Source organism: Rhinopithecus roxellana, chromosome 1 (assembly GCF_007565055.1).
Source record: "Rhinopithecus roxellana isolate Shanxi Qingling chromosome 1, ASM756505v1, whole genome shotgun sequence".
NCBI classification, from domain to species: Eukaryota; Metazoa; Chordata; class Mammalia; order Primates; family Cercopithecidae; genus Rhinopithecus; species Rhinopithecus roxellana.
The window spans coordinates 21,133,732-21,152,357 of NC_044549.1; the positions used below are offsets into that span (position 1 = coordinate 21,133,732).

Genomic DNA, 18,626 nt, shown 5'->3' on the forward strand with positions numbered 1-18,626 from the left:
GGTGCCCTTTTGAGAGCTCAGGCCCAACAAGACTGCATCTTGCCCTGGAGAACAACAGCCCATGAATCTCCATATCCCTGGAGCCCCATTGACATTCTCTTACATCTACTCAGATGGTTGCAAAATATCAATGATATTCTTCACAGAAATAGAAAAAACAATGCTAAAAATTGTATGGAACCAAAAAATGACCCAAATAGCCAAATCAATAGTAGGCAAAAAGAACAAAGCTGGAGGTATCTACTACATGGCTTCAAAATATACCACAGACCTATAGTAACCAAAATAACATGGCATTGGTATAAAAACAGACACATAGAGAAGTGGAACAGAACAGAGAATTCAGAAATAAATCCACATATTTATAGTCAACTGATTTTCAACAAAGGCATCAAAAACATATATTGGGGAAAGGACACCCTGTTCAATAAGCAATGCTGGGAAAACTGGATATTCATGTGCAGAAGAATGAAACTGTCTGAATGAATAGACTGCTGTCTCTCACTATATTAAAAAAAAAATCAGTTCAAAATGGATTAAAAGTTTTAAGACCTGAAACTGTAAACCTATTAGAAGACAACATAGGGGAAACACTTCAGGACATTGGTGTAGGCAATGATATTATGACTAAGACCTCAAAAGCATACACAACAAAAACAAAAATAGACAAGTGGGGTTATATTAAACTAGAAAGCTTCTGTATAGCAAGAGAATCAACAGAATGAAGAGACAAACTTTGAATGGAAGAAAGTATTTTTCAACTATTCATTCGACAAGGGACTAATATCCAGAATATACAAGAAACTCCATCAACTTATCAGAAAAAAAAATCCCATCAGATATTTCTCAAAAGATGACATACAAATGACCAACAGGCATATGAAAAACTGCTGAATATCACTAACCATTAAAGAAATGCAAATCAAAACCACAATGAGATATTATCTCACCCCAGTTAGAAAGGCTGTTATGAAAAGGACCAAAAGTAATAAATGCTGGCAAGGATGTGGAGAAAAGAGAACTCTTATACATTGTTGGTGGGAAAGTAAATTAGTAAAGCCATTGTGGAAAACAATATGGGGGTTTCTCAAAAAAAAAAAATGTAGAACTACCATATAGTCCAGAAATTTCACTACTGGATATTTATCCAAAGGGAAAGAAATCAGTATATCAAGGAGATACCTGCACCCCCATGTTTATTGCAGCACTATTCACAATAGCCAAGGTATGGAATGAACGTAAGTGTCTATCAATGAATGAATGGGTAAAGAAAATGTGGTATATAGATATACAATGAAATACTGAGCCACAAAAAGAATGAAATCCTGTCATTTGCAGCACGAGGGATGGAACTTCAGGTCATTATGTTAAGTGAAACACGCCAGGCACAGAAAGACAAATATCGCATGTTCTTACTAACATGTGAGAGCTAAAAAAGTTGATGTCAGGAAAGTAGAGAGTAGAATGGTGGTTACCAGAGGCTGGGAATGGTGTGGGAGGAGGATGAAGAGAGGTTGGTTAATGGGTACAAATATACATTCATATAGAAAAATAAGTTCTAGTGTTTGATGGCACAGTAGGGTGACTATCATTAACAACAATATATTATATATTTCAAAATAGCTAGAAGAGAAGGTTTGAAATGCTCCCAATACGAAGAAATGATAAATGTTTCAAGGATGATAGATATCTCAGATACTCTAACTTGATCATTACACATTGTATGCATGTATCCAAATAGCACATGAGCTCTGTAAATATGTAAAATGATTATGCATCAATAAAAAAAGCTAAAAAGAGAGAGCATAGGTGAGAGCTCTCTGCTTTTATCTAATGAGCTCCGGATTGCCTTCCATACTCCTGGACATGATACTAGGAAGTCTCAATCAAGGGCCAGATTATGCCTTCTGGAGAGAAATGCATTGGAAACTTGATATAATCTAATTGATGTTAGTTGTGATAAGTGTTGCTGGTTTTACTTTTGGCTTCATACATAATGACTTATGTTTTGTGGTGGTAATGAGTAAAAGAGGTGGGGTGAGTTGATGAAACTGCTTCTATGCCCTGATAAGTGACTGTGTTCTGATTGGTTCTCAGATGGGAGTTGATTTTTCTACAGGAAGAGAATTAGCTTACCAATGTGAAACCACTGAAGGCAAAGTCAAGAGAAGTTTACTTTGCCTCCATTGCAGTCTTATTCCCACGTCCTCACTTTTTTCTCTTCCCTTTATTCTCCTTCCTTTTCTCCCCAAACTCGTGATTTCCTTTCTGTCAGCAACTCTCTCCAGGTTCTCATTAACACAGAAATTGTGAAGATTCAGAAAAGACTATGATGGGATATTTTTCTTCCTTGTTTCTGTGAATCTTATATTTGGACTGGAAATAGAATTTACATACCACCTTAGGGGATCCTTCTTCAATTTTTCTGAAATTGATAGAACCCATTTTTTTTTTTTCATAATGCGTTGAAGGAAATAGTTTTTGAAAAGTTGGGAATGGAAAGAGATCAACTGAGAGGAGATTTTTACTTTGAGGTATCCTCTCTCTGGCATGAGATGAGTCGTTGTGAAGTGAAAAGCTGGGGGCTATCTTTGGAAACGCACCCATCCCTGCTCCCAGAGGGCTCCGGGCCCACATTTTATGGAGAACAGCATCTGCTCTCACATTAAGCCGGGTTAAGCCTTTGAATTTTCCTTTGCATGTGTTCTCAATCATTGATGGTGTTGAATCACGAGGCATTTTGCTAGATGTGGGAATAAATTTTTTTTTTTTTTTTTTAAGGCGGAGTTTTGCCCTGTCACCCAGGCTGGAGTGCAGTGGCACGATCTGGGATCATTGCAACCTCTGCCTCCTGGATTGAAGCAATTCTTCTGCCTCAGCCTCCTAAGTAGCTGGGATTACAGGCATGTGCCAACACACCCGACTAATTTTTTGTATTTTTAGTAGAGATGGGGTTTCACCATGTTGGCCAGGCTGGTCTTGAACTCCTGACCTCAGGTGATCTGCCTACCTTGGCCTCCCAAAGTGCTGGGATTATAGGCATGAGCCACCACACCTGGCCAGGAATGAAATATTCTTAATGAGAAACTTGACAAGTTCTGAAAAAGTAGATTTTCAGGAAAAGCCACAGGCTCGAAGTGCATCATCTTTCCTTCACGGTTTGGCACATCATTACTTTCCTTTTCCGCGAGTTAGTTAACAAATGATGTTTAGAAATATCCTCTTTTCCACTGTCGGCATGCCAAAGATCAGCCTTTCGTATTTTTCCTTAATTGTCAAAGAAATATTTGAGCATCTAAGCTGATATTGTTTATTACTGTGGGCGTGATTTGGGAAACAATTCTTGGAGGGCAACTCTGAGTCTGTGGTGAATAAAAAAGTGAGGATAAACGTGAGTGAATATTGTTTCTGGTGTTCTCTGTGCAGCTGGAAAAATGATGAGCAAGTTAGCTTAATTAGCTGAGCATCTTCCTCTTATTGAAAGGGCGGTGATGGTCGTGATTGGAAAAAGCTGTTCTTGAGTGGCATCCTTTTAGGAAAGACTGTGGTTTAAATGGGCTTGTCTACGGGCCTCACTTTTGCGTTTACCTCCACCCCCAAGCCATCCACCATCATTAGCCACGTTCCTAAAATTAATTTATTAGAGGAACTGTTTGATTCAGGAGATAAGTGGGTTTTGCTTGGGGGTGGTTATGGGGTTTAGGAGGGTCTGCTGGTTAGTTCCACTGAGACCCTGAACAGTATGAAGGGGAAGGCTAGTTAAGAGGCAGAAAGAGAATCCCAGCACTTTGGGAGGCCGAGACGGGCGGATCACAAGGTCAGGAGATCGAGACCATCCTGGCTAACACGGTGAAACCCCGTCTCTACTAAAAAATACAAAAAACTAGCCGGGTGAGGTGGCGGGCGCCTGTGGTCCCAGCTACTCGGGAGGCTGAGGCAGGAGAATGGCGTGAACCCAGGAGGCGGAGTTTGCAGTGAGCTGAGATCCGGCCACTGCACTCCAGCCTGGGCGACAGAGTGAGACGCCTTCTCAAAAAAAAAAAAAAAAAAAAAAAAAAAAAGAAGTAGAAAGAGAAAAAAGGAAGCCAGTCTTCTCAAACATTTTGTTGGAAGTCTGCTGAAAGATTCGTTTTGCTCTGTGCCCCACAGATTGCATAGCTGGTTCTGCCTCTATGCTTTCAGGTCTCTCAAGTGTAACAGGAGTGAGAAATTAGAATCAAGGGCCCATTTCATCACTTTCTTCCAAGTTTCTGTATCCACATGTGCACCATATGAAACTGCTGTCCATACCCTTGTCTTAATTGATTTAATGTTTAATCTCCTTTAACAGAAGGTTTACAGCAGTCTCTTTTCTTCTTCTAGTACAACTTGCATACTTATTTAGAGTCTGTAGTTAAAAGGGTGATTCAGGTCTTCACAGTATGTGATACTTCTGTCCTTTGAAAAGAAGTCATTTTAAAAATATTGGTTTACTTCGTTTTATGGTAACAAGACAATATACCTTCTTATTTATTTCATACGTGCACTCTACTTTCACTCCAGCAGGCCTTATTTCTTAAGCAGGAGACGAGAAATAACCTTATTGGTTGGCAGGTGCAAGTGCTGAAACTAGCACTAACGACTGTGAATATTCATTCCTGAGCTGTATTTGTTCAGACTCAGGCGAGGGGTGCAGACTGGAGTGTTCGTCTATTCCCGTTTTGTGGGTTTAGATGAGCGTGAGATGGTTGGCTTGGCACATTGGCCCAGGTGAGAGAAGCAAAGTCATGGGTGGCCCTGTTCCCTGTGGGAGCCTTTACTTTTCCATGCTTACACATTGAACATCTAAGCTGGCTGCTCAAATAATCAAGAGGCAGACTTGGTAAAAATGTGAATAAATGAGTATAGTTACTATATAGCCACTAAAGAAAAATCTGCTAGTGGTGACTCAGTAGTGCCTCCCTGATTGTAAAGGACAGTATCTTCTGGTGAGCTGTGAGCATGTTCCATGGGTTGACAATCAGATTTGCATGTCTGATGACATTAATTGCAGGGTGCTATGGGCCAGGTTTCTGTAAGTTGGGTGGAGGTGGCCACTGGCAGTGAGTACAATGCCCAGGGGGAAGCATGTGAGTGGGAGGAAGAAAAGAGAGAGCTTTCTGGAGCTGTTGCAATGTGTATGCTGGTGAAATCGACTTGAGCATTAAGCAGCATCTCCCAGGATTGTTACTTACTGAGTGGCACGTCTTCAGTACTCATGATTTGTGGGGAACTTGGGCAGAGGTAAAAGTGTGGTAAGTTTTAATACTGTGTTTTCTTACTAGTTGCTTTTGACATGCATACAGGTTTGTGTGTGTGTGTGCGTGTGTGTAAAACTGACTGTAAGATGTCACATTTCAGCCTATTGATTTTTTTATTCCAGAAACTTTTCAGCATTACCTAAGAAACAAAGGCTCAATTTTGGCTGCTTCACTCTTATCCCTTCTGCCACGGTTCTAACGTGCTTGATCTGCTGAGACCAAGGATGATCAATGACTCAGAAGGCAAAATGGGATTTAAACACCCAAAGGTTAGTTTGGCATTTCTGCACTAACCTTTGGTGTGATAAAGTGAAAAGAGCAAGAGCTTTTGATTCATAAAGACCTTGTTTGAATCTGACTGTACTGTGTATTTATGACATTGTGCAAGTGACTTTTTGTGGGTTGTAGCTGATCAAGGCAAAGCTAATACTAGCCTAATGCTGATGATTCTGTGGAAATTTTGTTTCATTTTATGTTGGGATCTAGCATTGTGGTTGGATAGGAAGAGCTGATGTTGAAGATATGTGCCTTAAATGCTTCTCTTGATTTCTGTAGCATTTTCTTCCTCTGGGAACTTCAGGAATCTGGCAGCTGAAGCATTAGGTCTACCAGGCACTCTTTTTATCCATCCTTCTCATCTATCCATTTATCAACACTTAGGTACCGAACTGCTTACTATATGCCAGGCATAGTTCTAACAGCTAAGGATTAAGCAGTGAAGAAACATAGAAAAAAATTTTATATACATGGAGCTTTCATTCTAGTGAGGGAGGAATGCAATAAACAAAATACGTCAGTAAATTATGGGTATATTAAAAGGGAATGTGTTACAGGGAAAATAAAGCAGGAAAAGAGGATATGGTATTGAGGCAATTTTAAATAAGGTGATGAGAGCAGGTCTCATTGAGAAAGAGCTCCCTTGCAGAGCTCTGAACACACAGTGCCTTCTTGTTATTACCAGCTGACAGTGCTCATTGCCTTGTCTTTCTCCTGTTTATTCACTGAGGCCTCACCATTTTTGGTCTATGAAAAACATAATTGTTTGAGAGCACAGAATATGACTTTTGGGTTTTCCTTTAGGGCTATGTTAAGGTGTTAGTAGATGCTAGTTAAAGGATACATTAACATAAAAAGGGGCCCTCTTTTCTGCCCTTCCTGGGTTCCTTATACATTGGGTACCTACCTGCAGAGCTTTTTTTTGCATAACCTCTCTAGTCCCTCTTGTACATCCCACACAAACCTCTGATTATGCAGCTAAGTATGGCCCCTTGTAGAGCTGGGCCTCTGCTTCTAGTTTCTTGGAGGAGCAGGCAGGCATGGATTGCCAACCTAACTTCATGCTTTTGTACAATAGCAACCTCTACCTTCACCATTTCCTGTCCCAACATCTTGAAAGGAGAGTGTCTCATCATCAAGAAAAGCCTCTCACTTTCTCTGTCTTGGTCCAGGAGGTAAGGGAACAAAGAGGAGCAAATAAGCCAATCACATCATGGTGTCACTGGGACCTGGAAGCAACCTTTGCAGTATGAGGATGGGATCCACATCAAGAAGATACCCAGTTTTCTGTGGCCTATGATGGATCACGAGTCAGTGAATGTTCATTAGCTTTCATAAAAGGGGATATCTGCTTTCTGGTAGTTTTCAAAATGTTAAAGAACCCCTTTAGAAGCTAGGAGCAAAGTTTAGCGTGTGAAGCTCTGTGAAGGCCATGGATGCCTTTTAATTTGGGATTTAGGAGAGCTTAAATTCCCACTGATACATCCTAAGTTTCCCAAAGGCAATGTGAATGGATGCGGGCTGGGCAACGTCTGCACCTCCAGCTGAGATGAGATATGGTAGGGTTTAACTTTCATTTCTCTTTCTTTTCTTTTCTTTTCTTTTCTTTTCTTTTCTTTTCTTTTCTTTTCTTTTCGGGGTTTTTTGGGAGGGGAGGGAAGGAAGGGGGAGGGAAGGGAAGGGAGGGGGGGTGGGCGGGGCGGGGAGGAGGGGAGGGGTTTCTTTGTTTTCTAGTGAGGGATTTTCTTTTCTTTCTTTTTGCTTTCTTTCTTTCTTTTCTTTTTCTTTCTTTTCTTTTTTCTTTCTTTCTCTTTCTTTCTTTCTTTCTTCTTTCTTTCTTTTCTTTCTTTCTTTCTCTTTCTTCTTTCTTTCTTTTCTTTCTTCTTTCTTTTTTTCTTTCTTTCTTTCTTTTCTTTCTTTCTTTCTTTCTTTCTTCCTTCTTCCTTCCTTCCTTCCTTTCCTTCCTTCCTTCCCCTCCCTCCCCCTTCCTTCCTTCCTTCCCTCCCTCCCTCCCTCCCTCCCTCCCTCCCTCCCTCCCTCCCTCCTTCCTCCTTCCTTCCTTCCTTCCTTCCTTCCTTCCTTCCTTCCTTCCTTCCTTCCTTCCTTCCTTCTTTCTTTTTCTTTCTACCAAGTTTTGCTCTTATTGCCTAGGCTGGAGTGCAATGGCATAATCTTGGCTTACCACAACCTCTGCCTCCTAAGTTCAAGCAATTCTCCTGCCTCAGCTCCCGAGTAGCTGGGATTACAGGCATGCACCACCATTCCTGGCTAATTTTGTATTTTTAGTAGAGATGGGGTTTCTCCATGTTGGTCAGGCTGGTCTTGAACTCCTGACCTCAGGTGATCTGCCCGCCTCGGCCTTCCAAAGTGCTGGGATTACAGGAGTGAGCCACCACGCCTGGCCTCATTTCCCTTTTCTGATATGGCTCTCTGAGGTGGCTTCTGCTTGGCTAGGAACATAGCATTGCCATGCCAGCTGCAGCACGTACACACACACCCTGGAGCTATCCACCCCACATCATTCTGTGCCAGTTGTGTTGGCCTTTTTCTGGTCACTGAGGATCTAGAGAGACAGTGATGTCAGCCAGAGCTGCTGTGGCAGGTGGGGCTGTTCTGATGTCTGTTCAGGTGGCCAGAGCCTCCTTGCCACATTCAGCTCCTGCCCACGTCCTCTAGGCTGGCCCCAGTACAGCTCTGGGCCACTCTCCATGACTGTGAAGTGTATTTCTGTCCAGCTTAGTAGTAATGAGGAGAAGTATTTATTTTTATACTTTTGCTTGTTGTTTCAGGTGGTAAGAGTTCTGTAGAAGCCAGGCTTTCCTATCACCCCAAGTCCTTCTTAGGCAGCATTATGGTTCTCCAGTTATATACCTGCCCAGCTCTGTCCAATATTGAGTTCCAATCTATACCTGAAAAGACAAACCTGAACAGTAACAGGAGAGTAAATGTTGGGGGTGGGGATAGTGGGCCCAGCTGCACTGACAATAACAATCTCCTCGCCACCCCTCCTTGGTTGTCTGTGAAGCTACTCTAAGGAGTAATTCTTCCCTGGACCATACCCTGTTGGGAAGCGATGTGTGGAGGTGCCAGGCAGTGGTTTGGGGCCTGACTCTGGCCCTTGACCTGTGTGTCACAGCTGTGCGGGAGATGCAGCATCATTCTCTTGATTTGTTTGTTTTTCCAGATTGCACCTTTGTTGACAGTCTGGAACTTACTCTTGTGCATTTTGTTGTTTTCAATGGTGCAAGGCCCCAACGTTCCATCCTCCTTCTGAATTCACAGAAACATCCACACAAATAGACTGGCCTTGGCTTGGACTCACATTTGAGAGACTTCAATCTACTTGGCCTGTCAAAATGAAGTTCTTCTTAAAAGTCCTAACTCTCTGGTGCTGGCCTATAGTCTAATCAATGCTTCCCAACCTTTTTTCACATCACGGTATACATGGACATGATATGATTTATGTAGATGGGAGGGCTCATTCCTAGGCAGTAGGCCATCGGGGTCTGGCTACTGTAGTCCTTGACCCCTCACCCTCACCTGGCTGTTCCTGGGGCTTAGGTGATTTGTGTTTCCCTCTGGCACACCTGTTCCCATTGGGGCCACACAGGTATGCTACAGCTAAGCTTAGAAGTTCTGGCCCAAGACCTAGCATAGACCACAATCTCGAGTTGCAACAAAGTGTTTCGTCCATAAACATCTTTGAAGATGATCCTAGAGGGTGCACATACTTTCCCAGGATGTTGTAAGTTTGGGAGAACTGAGTTCCTGTGGTTGCACCCATTGCTTCGTGCAGTCTGCCACCACTTGTCCTTCTAGAAGGAAGGGTAGAAGGATGCCAACACTGCATGTTCCCTGTCCCCCCCAGGTCAGCATGACCGGGATCCTTGGCTCTGTGGCCAAACTCTAATGCTTAGCACTGCTTCTTTCCATCCTACTGCATTCTGGGGGTATTTCACATGATTTCCACAGGTTCCTGACTTCCCGGCTTTGCTACATCTTCTGCATAGCTTAGAACATCACTTCTTATGCAACAGTTGGAGGCGTCATAGATGTTCTGCTGATGTTGTCTGTTTGTGTTGCCGTGAACCACACCTGGATAACTGGTTTGGGTGGAATTCAGCTACTGCAAGAGTACATACTAGTCCTCTTTTAGCCCTTATGACTGTGTGGTACCAGGTGGTGGTTCTTACATTTAAACAGAGCTATGGGCTTATCCATCCATTCATTCATTTATTTACTCATTTAACAACCCTATTCAATAAATGCTGGGTACTGGGAATTTAACGATTAAAGTCATAGTCTCTGCCTTTCAGGAGCTCACAGTGCAGTGAGGGAGATCCAAGAAGTAAACAATGATGATATGCATGAGAAATTCCACTGGGTTCCATGGGAACACAGAAGAGGGGGAAGATTCTTGCACTTGGAGAGTGGTCAGAGGAGGTTCCCTGACTGAGATGAGATAACTTTTAGCTTGAATTTTTTCTTCTCTTCCTCCTTCTCCTCCTCTCCTCCTTCTCCTCCTCTCCTCCTTCTCCTCCTCCTCCTCCTTTCTCCTCCTTCTCCTTCTCCTCCTTCCTCCCCCTCCTCCTCCTCTACCTTTCTCCTCCTTCTCCTTCTCCTCCTCCTCCTCCTTCTCCTTCTTTTTCTTTCTTCTCTTTCTCCTTCTTATTCCTCTTTGAACAGAGTTACCTGGGATGTGTGCTAATTGAATGAAGGAAGGAAGGGAACTGCATAGAGCTAGAGAGTGGAACTTCAAGTGCCACAATTTTGTTTGGTCATAGTAGAATTCTAATGGGCAACAGCAGCTAATGAAATAAGTATCACTTAAGGAGGGAGAGGAGACCTCTACATCAGCCTGCAATGGTCAGATCATACTTTTGGAAGGAGAATGTCTGTGGGATTCACTCATAGAAACCCTGGAAAGTTTCCATTGGAGGAGAAAGAAATCTAGATGGCAAGCTGGCTTGAAGAGACTTGTTATGTATGACTTCTGTGAGTGCGGGAGGATGACAGGGGAGACTGCATTCTCTGTCCTACTTCTTTCATTCAAAAGACAGCATGATCTTGGGCAAGTGATGTGACATCTCCAAACCAGTGTCCTCATTTATAAAGGTGGTTCTAATAATACCTATCTCACCAGGGTTGATATGAGAATTAAATGACATAATTTATTGTTGTATGAAAGAATCTAACATAGTAACTACTCAACAGATGTTAATTTCTCTTTCCTTCCCATCTTTTTTCTCTTCCTCTTTTCCTTCTCTTTTCCCTTTCCCCTGCCTTCATACATCAGGTCTTTATTAGGTAAGTAATATTTTTCAGGCATCCTGCAAGATTTGCATTGTCCAATACGGTAGCCACGAGCCACATGTGGCTATTGAACAATCAAAATGTAGCTAGTCCCAACTGAGATGTGTCGTAAGTGTGAAATACACACAGAAGTTGGGGTAGTTAACACTCTGCCTTGTCCCCACACCATTTCCAGGGCATGCTTTCCTATGGGCAGGAGACTAGAGGCTTTTTGAGTCTGTGGAGGCTTTTCCTATAAGAAGCCAGTCTTTGATGGGTTTCCGAGGTAGTCTTCAATTGCTGACCAGTAAACTTGCCTTCCTTCCTGCAATGACATTTTTATAAATGACAGTCTTGCTTTTAAATTCCGAGTATGTGGTGTTAATTTCCACACAAGTCTGGAAATGTTGACTTAGCACAAAAACAAAAAAAGGCTAGGCATTGTGGCTCACACCTGTAATCCCAGCACTTTGGGAGGCAGAGGCAGGAGTATTGCTGTGGCCAGGAGTTGGAGACCAGTCTGGGCAACATAGTGAGACCTTGTCTTTTAAAAAATAAAAAAATTACCTAGGTGTGGTGGTGTGTGCCTGCAGTCCTGGCTGTTTGAGAGACTGAGGCAGGAGGATCACTTGAGTTCAGTAGTTTGAGACTGTAGTGAGCTATGACTGAGCCACTGCTCTCCAACCTGGGCAACAAAACAAAATCTTGTCTCTAAAAAAAAGAAAAAGAAAAAAAAAAAAAAGGAAAGCCAACTATCTCATTAATAAGTTTTTTCTATTGAGCACATATTTAAATGACAACATTTTGGATATATTTGGTTAATAAAATATATTATTAAGTTTCATTTCACCGGTTTCTTTTTACTTTTAAAAATGTGGCTACTGAAAAATTAAAATTACATATGTGTCTTGCACTGTATTTCTGGTGGGCAGCACTTTGTGGAGCTTATGACTGTGGGGGGAAGGTGGAAAAGCGACAACAGCAACAGAAAGATATTTTAAAAATAAATTTAAAAAACAACAAATACAGAATTACACCTTGTGATGCGTACTGTGAAGACAAGTTTCTATGGAAAGGAAAATGAGAAGACCTGACTTTATTCAGCTGGCCCATGGAAGGCCTCTCTGAGGAAGGCACATTCATGCTGTGCCTTGAGCAAGGCTCTTCCTACACAGAGTTTTCAGCCAAAAGTGGAGACAGAGCATTCCAGGTAGAGGAAAAAAGCCTGCCGGTGAGTATTTATTGAGACTCCCAGACACTTGCAGTCAGCAATGGGGAGAAACAGACCCATGAAGGGTCCCCTGGCTTTTCAGAGCTTGTGGTACGGGGAGACAGGCAGGACAGGCATGTACTCTAGGCTGCAGGGATGCGACTAGTAGTACCGGCTCTGGAAGCACTTTTCCTTCCTTTCTTCTCTCTGCCTCAGAAGCGTCACTGACCACAGACCTGACCTTGGAGGTCCCGGGGCTGGTCTGTTCTTCCTTCGTGGTGGGTAGTATAACACTCACATTTGTCCCTTTATTCCCTGTTCCCAGCTCTGACTCAGACTCATCATCTGGGAAATGAGCGTCTGTAGCAGCCACTCAGCTAGTTTCCTTGCCTCCAGCCTCTTTCTCCCTTTCATATACTCTGTGTGAGGCTGCCAAATTAATCTTCCTGAAATACCATTTAGCCCATGTAACTTCCCTGATAGCACCCTGCTGCTGCTGGCAGAGGAGCAGTGTGCAGGGTGCTTCTGTACATCTCTCACTTTTCACCTTTACTTTTTCCTTCTATGGGCAATGACACTGTTTGCAGAGAAGCATGTTCTACTGCCAGCCTCTTTAACTTGAGGAGCTCTTAAAGTCTCATCTTCAGCCATCTTCCCATATTTCTACTCCTGCCTTGCATTTTCTTCTGGGCCAGGCATACTTGAGTCATCATTCTTTAAATGCTAAGGGCCACTGCATTAACAAGAGCTCAGGTTCTGGCGTCCATCAAACTAGCTTCAAATCCCAGCTCTGCCATTAAGCTAGCTGTGGGAACCTTTTCAAGAAGTCATTTACCTTTTCTAAGCCTTAGTTTTCTCATCAGTTGACACCATGAGGCTAAAAGTAATTTGTACCCCTTGCGGTTGGGTTCTTTAGATAGTACTGCAGATAGACTTAAGGCAAGTTAGCCATAAAGAACTTTGTTATTTTAAATGAAAAAAAAAATTATCTGCCAAAAAAATTCTAGATTTTCTTTTCTCTTTTGAAATCCATTAGTTTTGGATTGCAACAGACTGGTCACAACTCCAACAAATCAAGCTACAAAGAACAGACTGTTTTAGAATCCCCTAAGTAATTAAGCAAGGTATTTTGCAAATTAGGAAGCTTTAAGTGGAAGGAAGAATCTAGTTCAAGGTTGGCTTTTGTTTTTTTTTTTTTTTTTGAGACGGAGTCTCACGCTCTGTCGCCCAGGCTGGAGTGCAGTGGCCGGATCTCAGCTCTCTGCAAGCTCCGCCTTTCAGGTTCACGCCATTCTCCTGCCTCAGCCTCCCGAGTAGCTGGGACTACAGGCGCCCGCCACCTCACCCGGCTAGTTTTTTGTATTTTTTAGTAGAGACGGGTTTTCACCGTGTTAGCCAGGATGGTCTTGATCTCCTGACCTCGTGATCTGCCCGTCTCGGCCTCCCAAAGTGCTGGGATTACAGGCTTGAGCCACCGCGCCCGGCCCTAGTTGGCTTTTGTATTTGCAGTAACAGGCAAAAAGTGAGTCCATGTGGCTATCATCACGTTTCTGAATTTTTTGACCAAGACATAAAAATCTTATATGCTCTATTTATTTCAGTGTTTTAAAATAGGTATTTAAAATGCATAAATGTAATTTAAAATTATAATATATATGCTTTTTGGGTCACCACCTACATCAGGAATCACTGAGCAAGAGACCGCCTTTCTTTCTATTGATTTCTTTGGAAGATCTAGTGTGTAGCAGTTAGTCAACAAGAGAGGACTATGACACCTGGTCCAGAGTTAGTGCACAATAGATATTTGTAAAGTGAGAATAAATGAGGGTCAATAAAAAAAGTATTTCAAAAACTGCTTTATGGTGACTGAAATGTCTGTAGATTACTCCAGTATTTGATGACAAGAAAAGAAAACTCCAACAAGAATTCAAATGTCTTGTATACTATATTTTAAAAATCTGTTCAGAGGAACAAAGTTAGTATAGTGCCATCATTCTCAGCTACCCTCATGATAGTCCTTCTTACTTTGGGCCCAAGGCTTTGGCCTTTTTTTCTATTTACTCAGAACCAGTAAAAAACTAATGATTCAATGACTGTGGTTACAGAATTCTGGGAATTGTGAAGAGGTTGGGAGAAACATTGGAAATCTTCCTTGACCAGGGGTTCCAACCTTATGAAACATGAAATGGACCTATTTTTAACATCTGAAGATTTCCAGATATCTCTCCATCCTGTCCTGCAATTTTATTGTGGGTGTAGTTTTAGTATCTGTTGATAGAGAAGAAAGATACCAATTCATAACGACCTCTTGCAATGCAACTTTGGCCGAGGAATCTTCAGTTCACTAGATGGAACCACCAACATTTTAGACCAAATTTCTAATTGTATTAATGAGGCACAGGACCGCTTTTGGTTTAGGAATAGCCCGGGTATAATTCAGAAAAGCATAGGATGTTCAAATAGAGATTTGAAAATATCCGGAAGTCACAACCAAGACAACTCAGGACACCATATAAGACTGGTGTTGCTTGAGAAATCTTCACCCTGAACTGTTGCAATGTTTATTACCCAATGGAAATCCCTTCACAGATCACCACATAAAATGCAGAAAACTTAGTGAAATTTGAATTTTGAATAAATAACATATGCACTCTATGGAACATACTTGTGCTCAAAAACTACTTGTTGTTTATGTGAAATTTAAATTTCACTGGGTGTTCTGCGCTTTTGTTGTCGCTAAGCTTGGTCACTTTACCTTCAGATATCCACTGTGGTGCCAAGGGTTGAAGGACAGGAACTAAAAACATGGGTTATATTCCAACATGACTGTCAACATAGATTACTGATGCATTTTCTGGGAACCTTTTGCATCTCTAAGGCTGTAAGGCTCTATATTTGGTTTTCTCAGGGATCCTTGCTCTCCCTCAGGGGTGTGCAAACCAACTTGGGCAGTGGCAGTCCAGGAGGATGTTATTGATTTATTCTCTTGGTTCCTTTTCATTTACTTTGAGGTTTTGTCATGAATTTGTATACCTGACCTTCTGTGAAGTGAGGGCAGAATCGAAGATGGGGATTTCTTGGGGCTGAAGAAATGATTTTAAGAGTGAAATCAAGGGACAGGGGAAGAGGCAGGATGGAAGGAGATTTCAACTCACTTGGACCCCTTGTTTTTTTCTGTACAGGAGTCAGAACATTTTCCACGAAGCATGGCAGACTAGAAACTCTCCACCTTTTCTTGTCTAAATTTGAATTTAAAGGAGATTGGAATTTAGATGCTCGGCTCTGTCTCTCTTTCTCTCTCTCTCTCTTTTTTTTAATGCAGTTTCCTTCTCCCTCTATAAGCTAAGTTTAAAAGAAAAGCTGGCAATGCACAGTTTTTTAAATCATTTATTTAATTTATAAATGAGGTATCCTAGGATTTTATATTCTGATTGTAGAATCAATGAATTTATTCCAAAAGCATGCAGAATACTATGACAAAGCCAAATAAACAGCTTATTTTAATGAACATTCACATTAAAATTCTGTTCCCATAAGGGCAGAGCAATGTAAAAATGACTTTCATGGGGGGCCGTGCGCGGTGGCTCAAGCCTGTAATTCCAGCACTTTGGGAGGCCGAGGCGGGCGGATCACGAGGTCAGGAGATCGACACCATCCTGGCTAACATGGTGAAACCCCATCTCTACTAAAAAAAAAAATACGAAAAACTAGCCGGGCGAGCGGGAGGTAGGAGAATGGTGTAAACCTGGGAGGCGGAGCTTGCAGTAAGCTGAGATCCGGCCACTGCACTCCAGCCCAGGCGACAGAGGGAGACTCCGTCTCAAAAAAAAAAAAAAAAAAAAAAAAAAAAAAAAAAAAAAAAAAAAAATGACTTTCATAAGAGGCCTTAAGGGTCAGATAGTTTCTGTTTTATAGGAGATTGGAAAGCAAGCACTGCAAATGAAGCTCCTATTTGTTGGATGGGCTTTTTCTCTCCTACCAAGGACAAGAATTTTAAAAGTTCATTTTATAAAGTTGTATGGTGGTGAATGCCATTGTTTCCACACAAACACTCATTTCCCCCATAAGACCTCAAGTGTTTGGTTGTGCAGGGGGATTTAAAATCAGAGAACAAGAAGAAATTAAAAATGGAGCAATTAGTTGTAGGCTTTAACAATTAACAGAAAAAAACCACAGGGTAGAAGGCAGTATATGAGTTTGAGAAACACTGCTTTACCTCATTCTTTCTTTCACTGGGCATTAGCTAGTCCCACACTCAGCATAGCTTTGATTCAGTCATTCAACATTTTAAAGTGCAAGGTTGGTGCTTGAATAAATAAGAAGTTCCTGGGTAGTGGAAAAAGATGGAAACTCAAAGAGGTCATCTCAGCATGGTGTGGGAGGCCATGCTGCAGCGAGGGGACGTGCAAGTGCTGTGGGGGCATAGTGGGAACAGCCTAAATCAGACTGGAAGTTCAAGATCAAGAATCACTTCCAAGACTCCCTTGTGAGTCTTGGAGTCAGAACCTCAGATTGCTCAGGCCAGTCTTTATTTTTACTTTTATTTTGTGATATTTTATTTTTGTGATCTCAGCTCACTGCAACCTTTGCCTCCCAGGCTCAAGCGATTCTCCCACCTCAGCCTCCTGAGTAGCTGGGACTACAGGCACATGCCATTATGCCTAGCTAACTTTTGTATTTTTTTTGGTAAATATGGGGTTTCATCATGTTGCCCAGGCTGGTCTCGAACTCCTAGGCTCAAGTGATCCACCTGCCTTGGCCTCCCAAAGTGCTGGGGGTTACAGGCATGAGCCACTGCGCTAGGCCAACCTTGATTTCTGACATTTTGTTCTATCAGAACAACATGTCTACTTGTACAGACCCTGTACAGAAAGACTGTGTCTCTGCTCCTTCACTCTTCCATCTCTTTTTATCCTTCCCAACTTTTTAAATGGAAAATTTCAAGTATATATAAAAATAGAATAGTATAACATGCCAATTACCCAGTTTCAACAACAATTACTAACTCATGCCAACTTTGCTTTATCTATTCTTCCATCCATTTCTCCCATCCCCCAGATAATATTTGTGTAAGTTAGGGCTCCCTAGAGAGACATAACCAAAAGGTTGTGTGTGGGATGTGGAGAGGCAGATTTAGGAATTGGCTCATACAATTTTCAGGGGCTGGCAAGTCTGAAATTTGCTGGGCTGGAGGTGGGAACCCAGGGGGAGTTGATGTTGCAATCTCAAAACCAAAGGCAGTTTCGTGGGAGAATTCATTCATCCTAGGGAAGACCTCAGTCTTTTAAGACTTTCAACTGATTGAATGACTCCTGCCCCTCCAACCTCCATTCACCAGTATAGAGGGTAATCTGCTTTACTCAAAGTCTACTGATTTAAATGTTAATAATATCTAAAAATATATTCACAGTAACATCTAGATTGGTCTTTCACCCAAAACTGAGTTTTAACCAAATTGACACATAAAATTAACCATCACAATTTGAAGCGAATCCAACTCATCACATTATTGGATCCATAATATTTTAGTATATATCTTTACAAAATAAAGATTCTTTAAACATGTATGTGCAATACTATTAGGACCCATATGAAATTAAGCATCCTGAATGATTTTTATTTGAATTAGGATACAAATAAAGCCCATACATTGCAATTACAGATATGACTCAGAAGTCTCTTTTGATCTGTGGGTTTGTTCTTTATCTCTTTTTTGTTTTTCTTTAAGTTCATTTGTTGCAGAAACTATTTTGTCCTGTAGAATTTTGCATCATCTAGATTTTACTGATTGCATTCCCATGATATAATTTAAATGTTCCTTTGGCCCTGTATGTCCCATAAATTAGTAATTATATAAATAGTGTGCATCACACCCAGGGTTTTTTTTTTTCTGCAAGAGTCCATTGGGTGTATCTTGTTGAGCTGTCTCTCTTTCGGATGTCAGCAGTCTTTGATTAACATTGTTTGACTCTATGAATTTATTAGGGTATGTAAAATTCTAAATTCTGTAATTTCTTCTTGCATTTATTAGTTGAAATATTTCTGTAAAGAGTAATTTGCCCTAATTAATTATTTCAGTACAGTTTTTCCTAATTATTTATCTCAGTGTTTCCCTAATTGGGATTGATAAACTCCTGGAAATGTGCTGACATATTCTTGTGTGTGTGTGTCTGCGTGAGTATGTGTGTGTGTGTGTGTGTGTGTGTGTGCATGGTCTGCAAGCTTTCTATTATAATAATATAACTCAGCATTTTTATCTCAATAATGATTGAGAAACATTATAAGTATATCTGTATCACCTAGATGATCATCTATTGAAGTTAAATCAATGAACTCAGGGCTGGAGTTTGCATTTGTATTTAGGATCATGATGGTAGTAAGCAGCACTGCTTTAATTATCAAGGGTTAAGGAAGAAAGAAGATGGGCTTAATATGCCAAATAACTTTTCAGTAGCTATTAGCTTGAATAAAGAGTTGAATAGAGATTTATGCCCCAATTTGGGGCATACAGTAATTACATATTCTGTACAGGAAAGATGATACATTGTAGCTGTCAGTACCATAATGAT

General features: G+C 41.4%; 1 protein-coding gene across 4 annotated transcripts in view; it reads left to right on the forward strand.

The window, feature by feature from the left end:
* Positions 1–18,626, forward strand: part of TMEM45A (transmembrane protein 45A) — an 81,707-nt gene that overhangs the window by 18,741 nt on the left and 44,340 nt on the right. Inside the window, exons 1-2 of one of the 4 annotated variants that reach the window (XM_010368843.2) lie at positions 5,134–5,273; positions 5,402–5,548. The exons of 1 other annotated variant lie outside the window; for it this stretch is intronic. In XM_010368843.2, coding sequence (XP_010367145.1) covers positions 5,504–5,548 — 45 coding nt within the window. In that variant the 5' untranslated portion in view covers positions 5,134–5,273; positions 5,402–5,503. Of the gene's footprint in view, positions 1–5,133; positions 5,274–5,401; positions 5,549–18,626 lie in introns of those variants that run through there. 2 more of the 4 variants (XM_030940110.1, XM_030940114.1) reach the window with 2 other exon arrangements.